Here is a 19793-nt window from a genome sequence, read left to right as displayed (position 1 = left end):
ACTGCTTTGGCCTGGCGACAAAAGCTGCACAGATACTGCAGGTGGTTGCGGGAAATGGTGGGCTTACAGTGAGGGAAGGGATGTAGCGTTGCTGACTAGCTTCATTGGCCAAGGGTGCTGCAACCTTTAGGGGCGTTTGGTAGTTAGTCCAGGCTTGCAAATGCATGGTGGTTAAATATCTATGCATGCAACTTGCAAATGCATGGTGGTTAAATGTCTATGCATGCAACTTGTATTTAAACTTTTAAGATTCTGACCTCTGCTTAAGGTAGTTGAACATTTTTGACAGATGACTTTGCGCTGATCATTTGCATGTTGTTTAAAAAATGCCAGACTGCACTCTTTCTACTATCGGATACCTTTTCAGGCATTGCAGACTGAGCTTCTTTAACCGGATGGCCACGCTGTCCTCCAACTGGTTTTGGTTTTGCCACACGTTTTTGGCCAGATACGGGCCCGGCAGATGGAACCTGTTGTGATGTTGATGCCTGCTGCAGCTCCTCCTCCGCTTCAGAACTACTGCCGCCTGCACACTGTTCCCCCAATGGCTGCCAATCGGGGTCAACAACTGGGTCATCTATGACCTCCTCTTCTATCTCGTGTGCAACTTCGTCTGTGTCACTGTGTAAGCCAGTGGTATAGCGTTCGTGACGGGGCACCATAGTCTCAGCTGGGTTTGATTCTGGCTCAGTACACTGAGAGGGCAATGTTCTGGTCTGAGTCAAAGGAACAGCATAGTAATCTGGCTGTGGCTGTGCATCTGTGCACTCCATGTCCGATTCAATATCTAATGGGCATGGCCTGTTAACTGTTTCACTGTCTAACCCTGGAACGGTTTGTGTAAAGAGCTCCATGGAGTAACCCGTTGTGTCGCCTGACGCATCCTTCTCTCTTGTTCTGGGTGAAGAAAACAAGGAAGCGACTTGTCCCTTACCGTGAACATCCACTAACGACGTGCTGCTTTTACATTTAGCACTTTCAGAAGAGGAGGCAAAAGAGCTAGAGGCTGAGTCAGCAAGGAAAGCCAAAACTTGTTCTTGCTGCTCTGGCTTTAAAAGCGGTTTTCCTACTCCCAGAAAAGGGAGCGTTCGAGGCCTTGTGTAGCCAGGCGACGAACCTGGCTCAACAACTCGAGACTTAGGTGCTGTATTGCTTTTACCACGACCACCTGATGCTCCACCACCACTACCATCATTACCAGCTGACAATGACCGCCCACGGCCACGACCTCTTCCACCAGACTTCCTCATTGTTTGCAAAACGTAACCAAAGTAACAGTATTTGTTACTGTAAAACAACTTATAAGATGAACTCACACTTCTGTAGGATTTATATATACCTTTATAGGTGGCTGACACTGAAAGGAAAATCAGGGCCAATGTTACACACTAGGTTTTCTGTGCCCCAATAATTTGAGACAGATAGCACACACAGGACCGGCACTCAGGCAGAAATGCCAATCTTAATCTCCCACTATTTTTTTTTTCAGGGAGAATTAAAAAAAAAAAAAATTCACAGTATGACACACTAGGTTTTCTGTGCCCCAATAATTTGAGACAGATGGCACACACAGGACCGGCACTCAAGCAGAAATGCCAATCTTAATCTCCCAATATTTTTTTTTTTTCAGGGAGAATTTAAAAAAAAAAATCCCAGTATGACACACTAGGTTTTCTGTGCCCCAATAATTTGAGACAGATGGCACACACAGGACCGGCACTCAAGCTGAAATGCCAATTTTAATCTCCCACTATTCTTTTTGTTTTCAGGGAGAATTAAAAAAAAAAAAAAATCCCAGTATGACACACTAGGTTTTCTGTGCCCCAATAATTTGAGACATATGGCACACACAGGACCGGCACTCAAGCAGAAATGCCAATCTTAATCTCCCACTATTTTTTTTTCAGGGAGAATTTAAAAAAAAAAATCCCAGTATGACACACTAGGTTTTCTGTGCCCCAATAATTTGAGACAGATGGCACACACAGGACCGGCACTCAAGCTGAAATGCCAATCCTAATCTCCCACTATTTTTTTTCTTTTCAGGGAGAATTTAAAAAAAAAAAATTCACAGTATGACACACTAGGTTTTCTGTGCCCCAATAATTTGAGACAGATGGCACACACAGGACCGGCACTCAAGCAGAAAGGCCAATCTTAATCTCCCACTATTTTTTTTTTTCAGGGAGAATTTAAAAAAAAAAAAAATTCCCAGTATGACACACTAGGTTTTCTGTGCCCCAATAATTTGAGACAGATGGCACACACAGGACCGGCACTCAAGCAGAAATGCCAATCTTAATCTCCCTGAAAAAAGCAGTTGGTTTGCACAGTGGCGTACACACACAGCAACGCAGCTATCAGGGAGCCTTCTAGGGCAGCCAAATGAGCTACAGCACTGAGGGAAAAAAAATGTAGCTTCCACTGTCCCTGCAAACAAAAGGTGGTGTTGGACAGTGGAAATCGCTACAGCACAAGCGGTTTGGGGGTGAATGTACCCTGCCTAACACTATCCCTGCTTCTGACGAAGCGGCACCTCTCCCTACGCTCAGATCAGCAGCAGTAAGATGGCGGTCGGCGGGAACACCCCTTTATAGCCCCTGTGACGCCGCAGAAAGCAAGCCAATCACTGCAATGCCCTTCTCTAAGATGGTGGGGACTGAGATCTATGGCATCACGCTGCCCACACTCTGCACTGAGAAATGGCGCTTTTAGCGTCATTGAAACGCGACTTTGGCGCGAAAGTCGCATACCGCGTGGCCGACCCCACACAGTCGGCGACTTATGAAAATGACCGATCCGTTTCGCTCAACCCTAGTGGCACGGTATCAAACGTTTTTTAAATATCAAGATGTACCACGTCCAATGACTCCCTTGATCCAGTCTATAGCTTATCTCTTCATAAAAACTGATTAGATAGGTTTATGAGGAATCGGTCCTGTCAAACCAATGCTGATATGGAGTTAAACAGTTATTCTCATTAAGATAGTCCAGAATAACATCCTTCAGAAACCCTTCAAATATTTTACCAACAATAGAGGTTAGACTTCCTGGCCTATAATTTCCACGTTCACTTTTAGAGCCCTTTTTGAATATTGGTACCACATTTGCTATGCGCCAGTCCTGTTGAACAGACCCCGTCGCTATAGAGTCCCTAAATATAAGAAATAATGGTTTGTCTATTACATCACTTAGTTATCTTACCACTCGTGTGTGTATGCCATCCGGACCCGAAGATTTATCTAATACCATCCTGTTCAATATTGACTGTGAGACGATCACTTTCATCACTTTCCCATTTCTTTCAGTGATCTCTTACAGGACAAAGAAGGAAAAGTGAGATCAGCCCTTCAACATGTTGTGAAATGTAACTTTGAGAAAGAAAATATGATGGATCCAACTAAATTCCCACTTGCAGATTGTATTATCATTGCTTGGCTACTAGATTTTATCTGGAAAGATCAAGATGATTTCATGAGATACCCCAGTAAGTTCTCAAAGTTGCTGAAACCTGAAGGACACTTCATATTAATTGGGTGCTTAGACGTTAGACCTAACATATTACACAGTCGGGAAAGACAAATTCCATGCTTTTAATTATAACAAGGATTTTACTAGGAATGCTCTAGTTGAAGAAGGTTTTGTTATTGATTGCTGTAATATTAAGAAGAGAAGGGATGAGAGTGACCTTACTGACTATAAAGCCCTCATATTCATTGCAGCTCACAAAGAGAAGTAGCTCTTAGATGACACAGTAGCTCTGAGTCTGCCCAACAAGTGTTATATGTAAAGCTAAATCTTATTAATATTCTTAAAGAGAACCTGTCACCAGGTCAAAAGTGACCAGGTTTTGCAATTATTTCATTTCCACTGTTCCCCAGACCACGGTGATTATGATGTTTTAAAATCCGCCATACGATTCCAGAGATATGGACCTCTTTAATCAATGCCAATTTTTATGGTCTGTAAGGGGGTTTGTCTCACAGGTTCCTCTGGGGTTGTGTTTTTAGGCAGCTCTACATTATTTACCAGTAAACACCGCACCTTTGTTAAAGTCCAGAGAATTTAGTCCTAAATAAAAGTACCCGTATCTCTGGAACCTGGTGGTGGGTTAAAAGCAAAAGTGGCATGTTCAAGAGGAATAGTGGGAATAAAATAAAATAGATGGATCCTCCTTAATTAGTGTTTATTGCAGGATGGAAGTTTATAAAAATAAATTTGCTCTAGCTTTATTATAGTTTTGTGCTCTATAAATTAGAGGGAGAATATCAATTTTTTGGTGAATAACACTGATGACAATCCATTCACACTTGTATCTTCCACGCAGGTGCTTGATGCTTAGTATTATAGGTGCACACAATAAAGTCGTTGTAATGACACAAATGCTTTATGTATCTTTTTGTGTCCTCTACTACAACATAATTTTTCCTACTTACTTGCTATTAGGTTTTACAAAAATTGATTTACGAGCAATGATTGTATTGAATTTAATGCACCATGTCTTATATACAAGCAGTAGCCAAAATCAGATCAGTTCAAATGGATTTTTGAATGACGTGCTTTCTAATGGGGCCAATCAACTGTAACAGATGGTGAACACCGTTGATCTTTTGTAAATCATTTTTATTAAATCTAAAAATTTGTTTAAAACTGCATGGCTTTAATATTAACTTGTTGCACACCTGTCCTGAGTCCGGGCACTGCTCCCTTCACCCCGCTCCTCTAAACTCTCTTGTGCTCCACATCGGGCCTTGCAAGTGACTCGGCGTGCTCCCATGTGATCATCTACCTAGGCCTATATAAGGTCTCCCAAGACACACACCTGTGTCTCGGTGCCCCAGCTGCCCGCTGCTCCGATGTCCGTGGCTCTTGTGCCCACGCAGACCTTGGGTTTTGATGATCTACCTCACCAGGTAAGCCTAACATAACCATTGGTAGCAATGTGCACATATAACTGTTGTCATATATGCATGGCTTAACCTTAGAAGTGAGTGGACATGCTGAGCCTATAGTCTGGCTTTAAAAACCTGGAGTTGGCTTTAAAAGCTGCTATTATCCTTATCTTCCCATTATACATCATTGCCAGTGTCCTACTTCAGAGACATCAACAATGTACAGTATAAGAAAGTAAGTAACAAAGGAAGGTGCAAGATAAAAAGAGGGACTTTATTCACAGCATGTCATGAGATCTAAACAGACAATTTTGTATTCTGCCAATCATAATCGGTTGATAAATCAGCCTATTAGGGAACCTAGGGCTGAATCTCTGCTAGCTGTAGACACAACTGCAGTGCCATGGTTTGCTGGGATGGTCTGATACGGTAGTAGCAGAAAAAGAATATTATGTACCTGTATTGCACAACTCCGGGTGGATACTGTGGTGTCCCTCTGCCCTGACGCACGTTTCTCTCTGCTTCTTTGGGAGACGCGTGGGTAAACAGTAACATATCGTACAGCTGACACTATCACTGCCACACCTTTGTCTGCTGCATCAGGTGAAGGTATGGGAGCACCTGTTTGCTATCCTCACTAAGCAGCAATTTTAATAAGACCCAGGAAGGGTCTGCAGAGACATTGAAGAGTATCAGATCTGCGATCTAATACTGTATAGTGATGTCCCATCCAGGGACAATGTGAAAAAGTTAAAAAATATGAAAAAGTGTAAAAATATTTTTTAATAATCCCAAATAAAGAACAAAAAAAAGAAACAAATATTTTTCCAATAAATACATTTATTTATGTAAAAAAAATAAAATAAACAGAAAAAGTACACATATTTGGTATTGCCGGGTTCGTTTGACCTGCTCTATAAAATTGTCCCATTAGTTAAACCCTTCAGTGAACACCGTAAAAACTTTTATAAAAAAACTAGGCCAAGTGCAGTAAAATGCGATCAAAAAGACGAATGTAAATAAAAATTGTTCCCACTGAAAACGTCATCTTGTCCCGCAAAAAACAAGCCGCCATACAGCTCCATCAGCAAAAAATAAAAAAGCTATAGTTCTCAGAATAAAGCTATGCAAAAAAAAATATTTTTTCTATAAAATATTTTTTGTTGTGTAAAAGTGCCAAAACAAAAAAATATATAAATGGGGTATCGCTGTAATTGTACTGACCCAAAGAATAAAACAGACTTATCAATTTTACCACACGCGGAACGACGTGAAAAAACAAAAATCCTAAATTGCTGGTTTTTGTTCATTCTGACTCCCAAAAAATCAGAATAGAAAGCGATCAAAAAATGTCATGCGCCCGAAAATTATACCAATAAAAATGTCAACTCGTTCCACAAAAAACAAGCCATGACTGTCGGCCGAAATATGGAAAAAATATAGCTCTCAAAACATGGGGATGCGAAAACTAATTTTTGCAATTGTACTGACCCAAAGAATAAAACAGCCTTATCAATTTTACCACACGCGGAACGACGTGAAAAAAAAAAAAAATCCTAAATTGCTGGTTTTTGTTCATTCTGACTCCCAAAAAATCAGAATAGAAAGCAATCAAAAAATGTCATGCGCCCGAAAATTATACCAATAAAAATGTCAACTCGTTCCACAAAAAACAAGCCATGACTGTGGGCCAAAATATGGAAAAAATATAGCTCTCAAAACATGGGGATGCGAAAACTAATTTATGCAGTAAAAGGAGTCTTTTACTATGTGACAGCAGCCAAACATAAAACCCAGGGGCGCCGCTACCATGCGGCAAGTTGAGTACTTTGCCTCAAGCGACACTGCCTTCAATGGAGAGAGGGCGGCAGATTCTGCCGCTATAGTAACTTAAAGGGACTCTGTCACCTGAATTTGGAGGGAACAATTTTCAGTCATATGGGCGGGGTTTTCGGGTGTTTGATTCACCCTTTCCTTACCCGCTGGCTGCATGCTGGCTGCAATATTGGATTGAAGTTCATTCTCTGTCCTCCGTAGTACATGCCTGCACAAGGCAATCTTGTCCTGGCCGGGAGCTTACTTTTCCTACGGACACAGGAGTACACGGCAGAGCACTTTAAAACTCGCACGTGATGTTCCACCGGAAGTGACATGCTGGAAGCTGACAGGAAATATTTCGGGAGGAGATTGTGACGGAACCATGGAGGCACTTCAGGGAATGATTCAGATCCATCACCGTGTCCTCGACAGCGGGATTGCCTTGGAATCGGGGATGCCTGCCATGTGAGCGGATCATAATATGTCCTGCATCGGGATGCTTAGGTGGGCATTACAATGGAAGCCAAGCTGCTGTAGTATCTTTATAGAATCTTTCTTTCTCTCTCTGTTTCTTTCTCTCTCTCTCTCTCTCTCTGTTCTTTCTTTCCCTCTCTAATCTGTCTTTCTTTCTCTCTCTCTGTTCTTTCTTTCTCTCTCTGTTCTTTCTTTCCCTCTCTAATCTTTCTTTCTTTCTCTGTTCTTTCTTTCTATCTGTGTTCTTTTTTTCTTTCTCTGTTCTTTCTCTCCTTTCTTTCTTTTTTTGCTCTCTGTTCTTTCTAGCTCTCTGCTGTTTCTTCCCCTCTTTCTCGCTTTCTCTATTTTCTTTCTTGCTCTCTCTATTCTCTTTCTTTCCCTTGGTTTTTTCTCTCTCTCTGTTCTTTCTTTCCCCTCTTTCTCTCTGTTCTTTCTTTCGCTCTCTATTCTTTTTCTTTCCCCTCTTTCTATCTCTCTGTTCTTCCTTTCCCTCTGTTCTTTCTTTCTCTCTCTGTTCTTTCTTTCTTCCCCCTCTGTCTTTCTCTCTCTGTTCTTTCTTTCTTTCCCCCTTTCTCTCTCTCTGTTCTTTCTTTCCATCTCTGTTGTTTTTCTTTCCCCTCTTTCTTTCTCTCTGTTCTTCCTCTCTCTCTGTTCTTTCTTTCTTTCCCCTCTTTCTTTCTCTCTCTGTTCTTACTTTCTCTCTGTGTTCTTTCTTTCTTTCTTTCTTTCCCCACTTTCTCTCTCTGTTCTTACTTTCTCCTTTCTTTCTCTCTCTCTCTGTTCTTCCTTTCCCTATAACAACTATAGTCATTTTGGTATCAGGTCAGATTAATATTGAGGATCTGAGAGGCCAGTGGTACCTTTTTAACAACCTTCCACCCCCCCTTTTTCTGTTCGTTGGTTATAGGGCACTTCCTTCACTGTGGTACCCCTTTGTTTTTGTTTGACTAATTTGGCTTTTTATAATTTTACCTAATAAAGGATAAGTTTTCATATGCACCTTTCTACACAGATAATCTATTTTGTGGATTGTTCAATTCTTGATTTATATGCTAATTAAGGGATATTATTACTGCAATGATGTATTTTTTTTTTTTTTTTGAGGATACTGTTTTAAATAGGGAAGGCGGTCCTGTTAATGTGCAGAGCAACACTGTCGCTTTTTTTCTTCATCTGGTGTAGTTTAGACTTTGGGATAAAATTAAGTAATGTGTTCTGGAAGTGGTGCTCTAGAGAACTTTGTTATTTCCTGCAGAGATGAGCCCTGGCTGGAAGACGTGATGGTGGTCTGTGCTGGATGAAGATTAAAAGCGAAGATGAAGGACTTCACCTAGAGATGTTACTGGTGAGTTAGTGTATTACATGTACACGCACACTATACACTGCATACTATATATAGCGGTCCGATGTATAATGTCACCGGTGATCACTGTATTACCTATACATTATATACAGAGCTCCTGTGTATAATGTCACCGGTGATCACTGTATTACCTACATACTGACATTGTATACAGAGCTCCTGTGTATAATGTCACTGGTGATAAATGTATTACCTGTACACTGACACTATATACAGAGCTCCTGTGTATAATGTCACCGGTGATCACTATATTACCTGTACACTATACACTATATACAGAGCTCCTGTGTATAATGTCACCGGTGATCACTGTATTACTTGTACACAGACACTGCATACTAAGTACAGATCTCCTGTGTATAATAGCACTTAAGGTGATATTAGTATTGTGGTTTTTTTGTTAATGATCAGTATTGTAGTATTCAGTCACTATGTGGTGGTAATATGTTGTCCGGCTATGGTGTGGCATTATTTGTTCCTTGTATGTGGTGGTAATGTGTGGTCTGGTCATGGTGTGGTGGTATTTGTTCCTTGTATGGCCTGGCGGCCTCGACCAATCAGAGACGCGGGATTTCGCGGGATTTCCAGGACGCGGGATTTCCAGGACAGACAGACAGACAGACAGACAGACAGACAGATGGAAAAACCCTTAGACAATTATATACAGTTAGGTCCATATATATTTGGACAGAGACAACATTTTTCTCATTTTGGTTATAGACATTACCACAATTTAATTTTAAACAAAACAATTCAGATGCAGTTGAAGTTCAGACTTTTAGCTTTCATTTGAGGGTATCCATATTAAAATTGGATGAAGAGTTTAGGAGTTTCAGCTCCTTAACCTGTGCCACCCTGTTTTTTAAAGGGACCAAAAGTAATTGGACAATTGACTCCAAGGCTATTTCATGGACAGGTGTGGGCAATCCCTTCATTATGTCATTCTCAACTAAGCAGATAAAAGGCCTGGAGTTGATTTGAGGTGTGGTGCTTGCATTTGGAAGGTTTTCCTATGAAGTAAACATGCGGTCAAAAGTGCTCTCCATGAAGGTGAAACAAGCCATCCTTAAGCTGTGAAAACAGAGAAAAAAGCCATCCGAGAAATTGCTACAATATTAGGAGTGGCAAAATGTACAGTTTGGTACATCCTGAGAAGGAAAGAAAGCACTGGTGATCTCATCAATGCAAAAAGACCTGGGCGCCCACGGAAGACAACAGTGGAGGGTGATCGCAGAATAATCTCCATGGTGAAGAGAAACCCCTTCACAAAAGCCAACCAAGTGACCAACACTCTCCCGGAGGTCGGCGTATCAATATCCAAATCTGTCATAAAGAGAAGACTGCATGAAAGTAAATACAGAGGGTTCACTGCACGGTGCAAGCCACTCATAAGTGTCAAGAATAAAAAGGCTAGACTGGACTTTGCTAAAAAACATCTAAAAAAGCCAGCACAGTTCAGGAAGAACATTCTTTGGACAGATGAAACCAAGATCAACCTCTACCAGAATGATGGAAAGAGAAAAGTATGGCGAAGGCGTGGTACAGCTCATGATCCAAAGCATACCACATCATCTGTAAAACACGGTGGAGGCAGTGTGATGGCTTGGGCATGCATGGCTGCCAGTGGCACTGGGTCACTAGTGTTTATTGATGATGTGACACAGGACAGAAGCAGCCAAATGAATTCTGAGGTATTCAGAGCCATACTGTGTGCTCAGATCCAGCCAAATGCAGCCAAACTGATTGGTCGTCATTTCATACTACAGATGGACAATGACCCAAAACATGAAGCCAAAGCAACCCAGGAGTCTATTAAAGCAAAGAAGTGGAATATTCTTGAATGGCCAAGTCAGTCACCTGATCTCAACCGAATTGAGCATGCATTTCACTTGTTAAAGACTAAACTTCAGACAGAAAGGCCCACAAACAAACAGCAACTGAAAACCACCGCAGTGAAGGCCTGGCAGAGCATCAAAAAGGAGGAAACACAGCGTCTGGTGATGTACATGAGTTCAAGACTTCAGGCAGTCATTGCCAACAAAGGGTTTTCAACCAAGTACTAGAAATGAACATTTTATTTACAATTATTGAATCTGTCCAATTACTTTTGGTCCCTTTAAAAACAGGGTGGCACATGTTAAGGAGCTGAAACTCCTAAACCCTTCATCCAATTTTAATGTGGATACCCTCAAATGAAAGCTGAAAGTCTGAACTTCAACTGCATCTGAATTGTTTTGTTTAAAATTCATTGTGGTAATGTCTATAACCAAAATGAGAAAAATGTTGTCTCTGTCCAAATATATATGGACCTAACTGTATATAGATTTAAAAGTGTATGTATTGTACATGTGCATCAGGTTAGGCTAGTAAAGAGTAAACCAGATTTATTTTTACTGATTTTATGACGGGGGGCGCCATTTTGCAGTTCGCCTCAGGCAGCTAGGCTAGGTTCACCCCTGATAAAACCCGATATAAATCTGGGATCACTGTGATCGCACCGACCCGAAGAATAAAGTCGCTTAACCACTTATACCGCATGAGGAATGGCGTAAAAAATAAATACAAAATAAATAAAACCAACGCTTCATCTGCTGTTGATTCTGTCTCCCAAAGATTGCAGTAAGTCTCGGCGCACATTTATCCTGCGCTCTGCACTGAGTGCGTACAGCGGGGTTTCAGTATAAATCTCTGAAATACTTGAATCAGGTGGAACCCCTGGTGGAAGATTCCTTATAATGAGGCAGATAGAAGCACTGTGGATGCCATAAGACCTATAATCTGGTGGAGTCCATCTTTTAAGAATTGCATAAAAGTTCCATCTTCCACAGTTTTGTGTACTTCTGAAAAGAAGGACAATTCTGAACAGAGGCCAGACTAAAGGTACCTTCACACTGAACAACTTAACAATGATAACAATAGCGATCCGTGGCGTTGCAGTGTCCTGGATAGCGATATCGTTGTGTTTGACACGCAGCAGCGATCTGGATCCTGCTGTGATATCGCTGGTCGGAGCTAGAAGTCCAGAACTTTATTTGGTCGTCAGATCGGCGAGTATCGTTGTGTTTGACAGCAAAAACAACGATGCCAGCAATGTTTTACAATGGTAACCAGGGTAAATATCGGGTTACTAAGCGCAGGGCCGCGCTTAGTAACCCGATATTTACCCTGGTTACCATTGTAAAAGTAAAAAAAAAAACAGTACATACTCACCTTCTGATGTCTGTCACGTCCCCCAGCGTCCGCGCTGCTGCTCAGAGCTTCCTGCACTGAATGTGTCAGTGCCGGCCGTAAAGCAAAGCACAGCGGTGACATCACCGCTCTGCTTTAGGGATGGCGCTTACACAGTGCAGGGAAGCGGACGCCGGGGGACGCGACAGACACCGGAGTGTAAGTATGTAGTATTTGGTTTTTTTATACATTTACACTGGTAACCAGGGTAAACATCGGGTTACTAAGCGCGGCCCTGCGCTTAGTAACCCGATGTTTACCCTGGTTACCCGGGGACTTCGGCATCGTTGGTCGCTGGAGAGCTGTCTGTGTGACAGCTCTCCAGTGACCAAACAACGACGAAACAGCGACGCTGCAGCGATCGGCATCGTTGTCTATATCGCTGCAGCGTCGCTTAATGTGACGGTACTTTTAGTCCAAAGTAACTCTGCTGTCTCATTATAGTGAGTGGATCCCTCAGGGGTTTCATCTGAATCACGTCACTCAGAGATTTAGATGGAAACCACAAACTAAGTGTTCAGTGTAGCGTGCCAGATAAATGTGATCCCAAATGTTATATAAAATGTTCCCAATAGTAGCTTCAACTCAATCCACAAAAAAGTAAGTCTCCACTCATGTCTGTCATCTATTATCGGAAATATAGGGGGCTTCCACATTACTGGTAGTACAAAGGTTCTGGAAATGCGAAATGGCTCCTCAATCGCCAAAAGAAATTCTGCAAATTCTGCTCTCTGAAATCCAAATGTTCAATCTCTCTTCTAAGCCCTAAGTGTACCTAGACCACATATTGCGTCCACATGTTTGGTATGCAATGAGAGCCCGCCTAATTTATGGGTGCCATGTCTCCAGAAGCACAAGCTGGGCATAACGTACTGGTGACTGCAACATATTGGTTAATATGGCGTACTGGCCACTACAACAGCAGCTTGCAATTTTCATTCAGCAACATCCACTACTGCCTGTTTCTGAAAAACACCCATGGAGTCAAAATTGTCACTACACCTGTTGATAAATTCGCAAAGGGGTATAATTTCCAAAATGGGGTCACCTGAAGGGGGATTCTGCTTTTCTACCACTTAGAGGCTTTGTATATGGAGTCCACAAACTATTCTAGGAAAATCTGCGCTCCAGGAGGCAAGTAGCGCTCCGTCCCTCCCGAGTCTCTCCCTATGGCTAAGCAGTACTGTATAGCCACATATTCAGTCCCATACATTCAGCAGAAATTATGGGACAAATTTTGGCACCATTTTACCATTTTCCCAGTATCAAAATCTAAAATTTGGGGATAACATAGAATTTTGGTAGTAAAAATGTAAATTATTTTTTCTTCACTGCCTAATGGTATAAAATTCTGTGACACACCTGTGGTGTCAAGATGTTCACTGCACCCCTAGGTGAATTCATTCAGAGGTTTAGTTTGTAAAATGGGGTCACTTTTGGGGGGGTTCTGCTGTTCTGGCACCTCAGGGGCTCTGCCAATGTGACATGGCATCCTCAAACCAGTGCAGCAAAATCTGCACTGTAATATGATGCTACTTCCCTTCTGAGCTTTGTACTGTGCCTCAAAAGTAGTTTTCGACCACATAAGGGGTATTGAGCGCACACATAACAGCGGTGAGCGCTTCCTGAGACCTCCGGCCTATGGGTCACCAGGGTGATGCGTCCATAGTGTTGCTGACTCCGCCCCCTCTCTGACGCATCGGAGGGGGTGTAGGATCTGCCGCGTGAGACGCTGAGCTGTGGAGACATCATATCCGGATTAGGTCAATGGAAGCGCCGCTACCAAACCGCTGCCTCCACTGATACGATCCTGTATAAAAGGATCTCAGTATCCACTATTCTCCACTATTCTCCACACGAAAACAACCCCCAGGAAGAAGCTATCACAAAACACCTGTCGGGGCTCAGTCTGCTCACAAAGGTCATGTATCGTGCTACTTTTCAGCTTTTTTCAAGCTCTTATCTTGTGTGCTAGCATGCCATATAGCTGAATCGTTTCATCTGTGTACCTAATCAAGCAATTGGCACGTTAATATTGGATTCCTATATACTTACCTTCATTCACTGCAGTTTATATCTTTATTTGAAATAGTATACACCTCCTTTTTAGGAGACTCTGGGTGGATTTAATGGGACATTGTAAGCACACTGGTGCATACTATGCTATATAACTAATATCTGTTTGCAGCGCCCCAGGGTCCTGGTCGTTGCAGTAATGGCATTTTCCGCTAGGGGAGAGTGATATTACGTTTGGAGGCAAAGAAGGACAACTGCATTCAGGTATCACAAACATGCAACACATTTCACACTCCAGGCCGCATTGGTAAAACTGGTTGCCTGTAGGGAAAGTTAGTTAGTTGCTGGCTGAGCTCCGTTCAGTGAGTTGGTTCCTGACAGGGTGGGATCCTGTCAGAGAATGAAGGAGAAGGTACAGGGAGCTGTGCATGCCCTGAAAGCTGCAGCTCCCAGAAAGGGACACAGAAGGAGAACTGTATTGCAGATAGGGTGAAATAAGTCACAGCAAAGGAGTGGATACCAGAAGGGGACCAGCCCTACACAGGCTTCGTCCTTCTGAGGCGCAGGATCCCAGTAGCCGGAACACCGAGGGAGCAACAACCCTTTATGCCTTGCTCCAGAGACAGCTAATTTTACATTACCTGTCCGCCCTACACCCAGGAGGCAAGGTGGCACCCCGTAGAGGCTGGGGCATGATAGAGTCCCTATAAACCGCCTCAAGCCACAGATCATACGGGTTTGTCCTATCCTATCTGGGGGACAGAGAAAGACAGAACATCTACAACATTTGTGAGGACTTTATGAGAAGCTTAGCAGTAAGGGACTACAACACCACGGCGCTAGAGGAAGGCTTCCGATTTCCACCTGGACAAGGGGACTCTGGACTTGCCTCCAAACTCTGCGTGCCCTGTGATCTGGTGCCCTGGACTGTGAATGCTGAAGTCCTCAGTAAAGGTAAAGAGACTGCAACCTTGTGTCCTCGTTCTTCACTGCGCCTCTCACCATCCACCATCTACACACCGGGAAGCCCTGGTGATACACTTCACATGTGGGAAGGTATACCATCTAGCTGCCATAACATCACCCCAGCGGACCCCTTAAAGCAGCGTCGGTCACCCTGACCGAATACCACAGGTGGCGTCACAAACATTTCCCCTTTAACCCCTTTCTGACCTCGGAAGGGATAGTACGTCTGTGGTCAGAAGCCCCTCTTTGATGCGGGCTCCGGCGGTGAGCCCGCATCAAAGCCTGGACATGTCAGCTGTTTTGAACAGCTGACATGTACCCGTAATAGGCGCAGGCAGAATCGCGATCTGCCCGCTCCTATTAACTAGTTAAATGCCGCTGTCAAACGCAGACAGCGGAATTTAACTACCGCATCCGGCCGGACGGCCGGAAATGACAGCATCGCCGACCCCCGTCACATGATCGGAGGTCGGCGATGCTTCAGTATTGTAACAATAGAGGTCCTTGAGACTAGGGTTGAGCGAAACGGGTCGGCCATTTTCAGAAGTCGCCGACTTTTGGCAAAGTCGGGTTTCATGAAACCCGACCCGACCCCTGTGTGGGGTCGGCCGTGAGGTCGGCGATCTTCTGAATCTGGTATCGGAATTCCGATACCGAGTTCCGATATGTTTGCGATATCGGAAATCGGTATCGGAATCCACATTTAAGTGTAAAATAAAGAATTAAAATAAAAAATATTGATATACTCACCTGTCTAATTCTAGGAATTTAGGACCTGAGAATTACGTCACGGCTTGTGATTGGTCGCATGGCGGTCACATGGGCGGCCGCGACCAATCACAAGCCGTGACGTCATCTAAGGCCCTTCACGCGCTCATTCTTAAGAAGGAAGGCTACCGGAAAGAAGCAGGGCGTGTCCGAGGGTGAGTATATACCTAAGGGCTCATTTCCACATGCGAGGCACACGTCCGTATCTCGCATGTGGAAACCAAGCTGTGGAGCCGGCACTCCAGAGCGGAGCATGCGGCCGCATAGGAACACATGGAGCTGCACAGCTCCGCTCCAAAGTGCCGGCACCAGAGCTAGGTTTCCACATGCGAGATACGGACGTGTGCCTCGCATGTGGAAATGAGCCCTAATAGGAATATACTCACCCTCGGCTTCTTTCCGACAGCCTTCCTTCCTAAGAATGAGAGCGTGAAGGGCCTTAGATGACGTCACGGCTTGTGATTGGTCGCGGCCGCCCATGTGACCGCCACGCGACCAATTACAAGCCGTGACGTAATTCTCAGGTCCTAAATTCCTAATTCTAGGAATTTAGGACCTGAGAATTACGTCACGGCTTGTGATTGGTCGCGTGGCGGTCACATGGGCGGCCGCGACCAATCAGAAGCCGTGACGTCATGGAAGGCCCTAAACGCGCTCATTTTAAGCAAAGAAGGCTGCCGGTTACCAGCGGTGATGTCCAGGGGCCTCCGGAGAGGTGAGTATATCAATATTTTTTATTTTTATTCTTTATTTTACACATTAATATGGATCCCAGGGCCTGAAGGAGAGTTTCCTCTCCTTCAGACGCTGGGAACCATAGTATCCCATTGCACTGCATTGGGTTTTGTGTTTCGGCCGACCCCGACTTTTTTATAGGATCGGCCGATTTCACTCGACCCGACTTTTGAGAAAGTCGGGTTTCGTGAAACCCGACCCGATCCTACAAAAATAAAAGCCGCTCAACCCTACTTGAGACCTCTATGGTTACTGATCCCCGGCAGCTGTGAGCGCCACCCTGTGGATGTCATCTCGGCATGCAAAAAATAAGCCCTCAACCAACCCCAGATCATGAAAAATGGAGACGGTACGAGTATCGGAAAATGGCGCTATTTTTTTTTTTTTTAGTAAAGTTTGGAATTTTTTTTCACCACTTAGGTAAAAAATAACTCAGTCATGTTAGGTGTCTATGAACTCGTACTGACCTGGAGAATCATAATGGCAGGTCAGTTTTAGCATTTAGTGAACCTAGCAAAACAGCCAAACAAAAAACAAGTGTGGGACTGCCCTTTTTTTGCAATTTCACCGCACTTGGAATTTTTTTTCCGTTTTCTAGTACACGACATGCTAAAACCAATGATGACATTCAAAAGTACAACTCGTCCCACAAAAAATAAGCCCTCACATGGCCAAATTAACGGAAAAATAAAAAAGTTATGGCTCTGGGAAGGAGGGGAGTGAAAAACGAACACGGGAAAAATGAAAAATCCCAAGGTCATGAAGGCGTTAAAGACCTTTCATTTTTACACAGACGTCCCAGGGCCACGGACCGGGTCAGCCACCGTGACATCCCCCTGTGAACCGAAGGATCCGGTACCGAGTACCCCGCTGCCCTGACGGGGCGATCCATGTTCACCTGTATACTTAATTAAGCACTTGGCTTGGCTATGGATGTTACATATTGAGTGAGGAATTTATACAGGAGGCGTATTAATTATACATTGGGTCCTTTTAAGGTGATTTACTTTTGGATATATACAAATTCATTGGATAATGCTAATTTATTAATACTTATGACTATAGGCACCATATCGATAAAACTTTACCTCAGCCTCATTGACCCATTTTTTGCATTTGATGCATGCATTGTGTTTGCATTTTTTTGTGTCTGCATACCTTTTATATGTATTGATTTTATGAGTTATGTAATTTGTTGTTGAAATAAAATTTATACAGTTATTTCATATTTTTGGCGTTTAGACTACTTTCACACTAGCGTTTTTGGCTGCACGTCGCAATGCGTCGTTCAGGAGAAAAAACGCATCCTGCAAAGTTGTCTGCAGGATGCACTTTTTCCCCATAGACTAACATTACTGACGCATTGCGACATATAGCCACACGTCGCAACCATCATGTGACGGTTGCGTTGTGTTTTGGCGCACCGCCGCCACAAAAAAAGTTACATGTCACGTATTTTTTGTTCGTCGGGACCGCCATTTTTGACCGTGCATGCGCGGCCGAAACTCCGCCCCCTCCTCCCCGGACCTTACAATGAAGCAGCGGAAGCGTCTTAAGACTGCTTCCGCTGCCAACGTCAGACATTTTCTTCACAGTATGCTGTTATGACCCCAATGGCGAGGGTTTCAGAGATATCAGCAAGTCTGCGAAGTACAAAAATCCAGCTCATAGGGCAGTGGTAACTGGGTTGACCATATATCTACTCCTAACGCCAACACTAGAAGTAGCCGGGGAACATGCCTACGTTGGTCGCTAGATGTCTCGCGCCAGCCGGAGAGCTAACTACCCCTAGAAGAGGAAAACAAAGACCTCTCTTGCCTCCAGAGAAAAGACCCCAAAAGTAGGATACAAGCCCCCCACAAATAATAACGGTGAGGTAAGAGGAAATGACAAACACAGAGATGAACTAGGTTTAGCAAAGAGAGGCCCACTTACTAATAGCTTAATCAAGCAGGAACCAGGATCAGCAGACCAGAGCACTACAGATTAGCTCTGATATCAACGTTGCCAGGCATTGAACTGAAGGTCCAGGGAGCTTATATAGCGACACCCCTGACCTAACGACCCAGGTGAGCATACAAGGGGTGAATGACATACCCAGAGTCAAATCACTAGTAGCCACTAGAGGGAGCCAAAAGGTAAATTCACAACAGTACCCCCCCCCTTAGTGAGGGGTCACCGAACCCTCACCAAGACCACCAGGGCGATCAGGATGAGCGGCGTGAAAGGCACGAACTAAATCGGCCGCATGCACATCAGAGGCGACCACCCAGGAATTATCCTCCTGACCATAGCCCTTCCACTTGACCAGGTACTGAAGCCTCCGCCTGGAGAGACGAGAATCTAAGATCTTCTCCACCACGTACTCCAACTCGCCCTCCACCAACACCGGAGCAGGAGGCTCAGCAGAAGGAACCACAGGCACAACGTACCGCCGTAACAAGGACCTATGAAATACGTTGTGAATGGCAAACGACACCGGAAGATCCAGGCGAAAGGATACAGGATTAATGATTTCCAATATCTTGTAAGGACCAATGAATCGAGGCTTAAATTTGGGAGAGGAGACCTTCATAGGAACAAATCGAGAAGACAGCCATACCAAATCCCCAACGCGAAGTCGGGGACCCACACCGCGGCGGCGGTTGGCAAAACGCTGAGCCTTCTCCTGTGACAACTTCAAGTTGTCCACCACATGAGTCCAGATTTGCTGCAACCTATCCACCACGGAATCCACCCCAGGACAGTCAGAAGGCTCCACATGTCCCGAGGAAAAACGAGGATGGAAACCAGAGTTGCAGAAAAATGGCGAAACCAAGGTGGCGGAACTAGCCCGATTATTAAGGGCAAATTCAGCCAACGGCAAGAAGGTCACCCAATCATCCTGATCAGAAGAGACAAAACACCTCAAATAAGCCTCCAGAGTCTGATTAGTACGCTCTGTTTGTCCGTTAGTCTGGGGATGGAAAGCGGACGAAAACGACAAATCAATGCCCATCCTTCCACAAAAGGATCGCCAGAACCTGGAAACAAACTGGGATCCTCTGTCCGACACAATATTCTCAGGAATGCCGTGCAAACGAACCACGTTCTGGAAGAACACAGGAACCAGATCAGAAGAGGAAGGCAGCTTAGGCAAAGGAACCAAATGGACCATCTTGGAGAAACGATCACATATCACCCAGATGACAGACATGCCCTGAGACACCGGAAGATCAGAAATGAAATCCATAGAGATGTGTGTCCAAGGCCTCTTCGGGACAGGCAAGGGCAAGAGCAACCCGCTGGCACGAGAACAGCAAGGTTTAGCTCGAGCACAAGTTCCACAGGACTGCACAAATGACCGCACATCCCTTGACAAGGAAGGCCACCAAAAGGACCTGGCCACCAGATCTCTGGTGCCAAAAATTCCCGGGTGCCCTGCCAACACTGAGGAATGAACCTCGGAAATGACTCTGCTGGTCCATTTAGCAGGCACAAACAATCTGTCAGGTGGACAAGAGTCAGGCCTACCAGCCTGAAATCTCTGTAAC

The 19793-nt window shown here is 44.2% G+C and overlaps 1 protein-coding gene and 1 pseudogene across 3 annotated transcripts in view; both read left to right on the top strand.

Annotated features, from left to right (window-relative positions):
• Positions 1 to 3887, top strand: part of LOC143768795 (indolethylamine N-methyltransferase-like) — a 37127-nt pseudogene extending 33240 nt beyond the window's left edge. The window contains exon 3 of the transcript XR_013214032.1: positions 3309 to 3887. The product of XR_013214032.1 is annotated as an indolethylamine N-methyltransferase-like (transcript). The remainder of the gene's footprint in view (positions 1 to 3308) is intronic.
• Positions 3888 to 4867: 980 nt separating this feature from the next.
• Positions 4868 to 19793, top strand: part of LOC143768796 (nicotinamide N-methyltransferase-like) — a 28195-nt gene continuing 13269 nt past the window's right edge. The window contains exons 1-2 of one of the 2 annotated variants that reach the window (XR_013214033.1): positions 7095 to 7214; positions 8440 to 8529. Coding sequence is in view for 1 of the 2 variants with exons in the window: in XM_077257433.1 (XP_077113548.1) it covers positions 4897 to 4913 (17 nt within the window). In the remaining variant the exon portion in view is untranslated. Of the gene's footprint in view, positions 4914 to 7094; positions 7215 to 8439; positions 8530 to 19793 lie in introns of those variants that run through there. The other variant, XM_077257433.1, reaches the window with a different exon arrangement.

The sequence above is a fragment of the Ranitomeya variabilis genome, chromosome 4 (assembly GCF_051348905.1).
Source record: "Ranitomeya variabilis isolate aRanVar5 chromosome 4, aRanVar5.hap1, whole genome shotgun sequence".
NCBI lineage: Eukaryota > Metazoa > Chordata > Amphibia > Anura > Dendrobatidae > Ranitomeya > Ranitomeya variabilis.
This window is presented reverse-complemented; position numbering and strand designations above follow the sequence as displayed.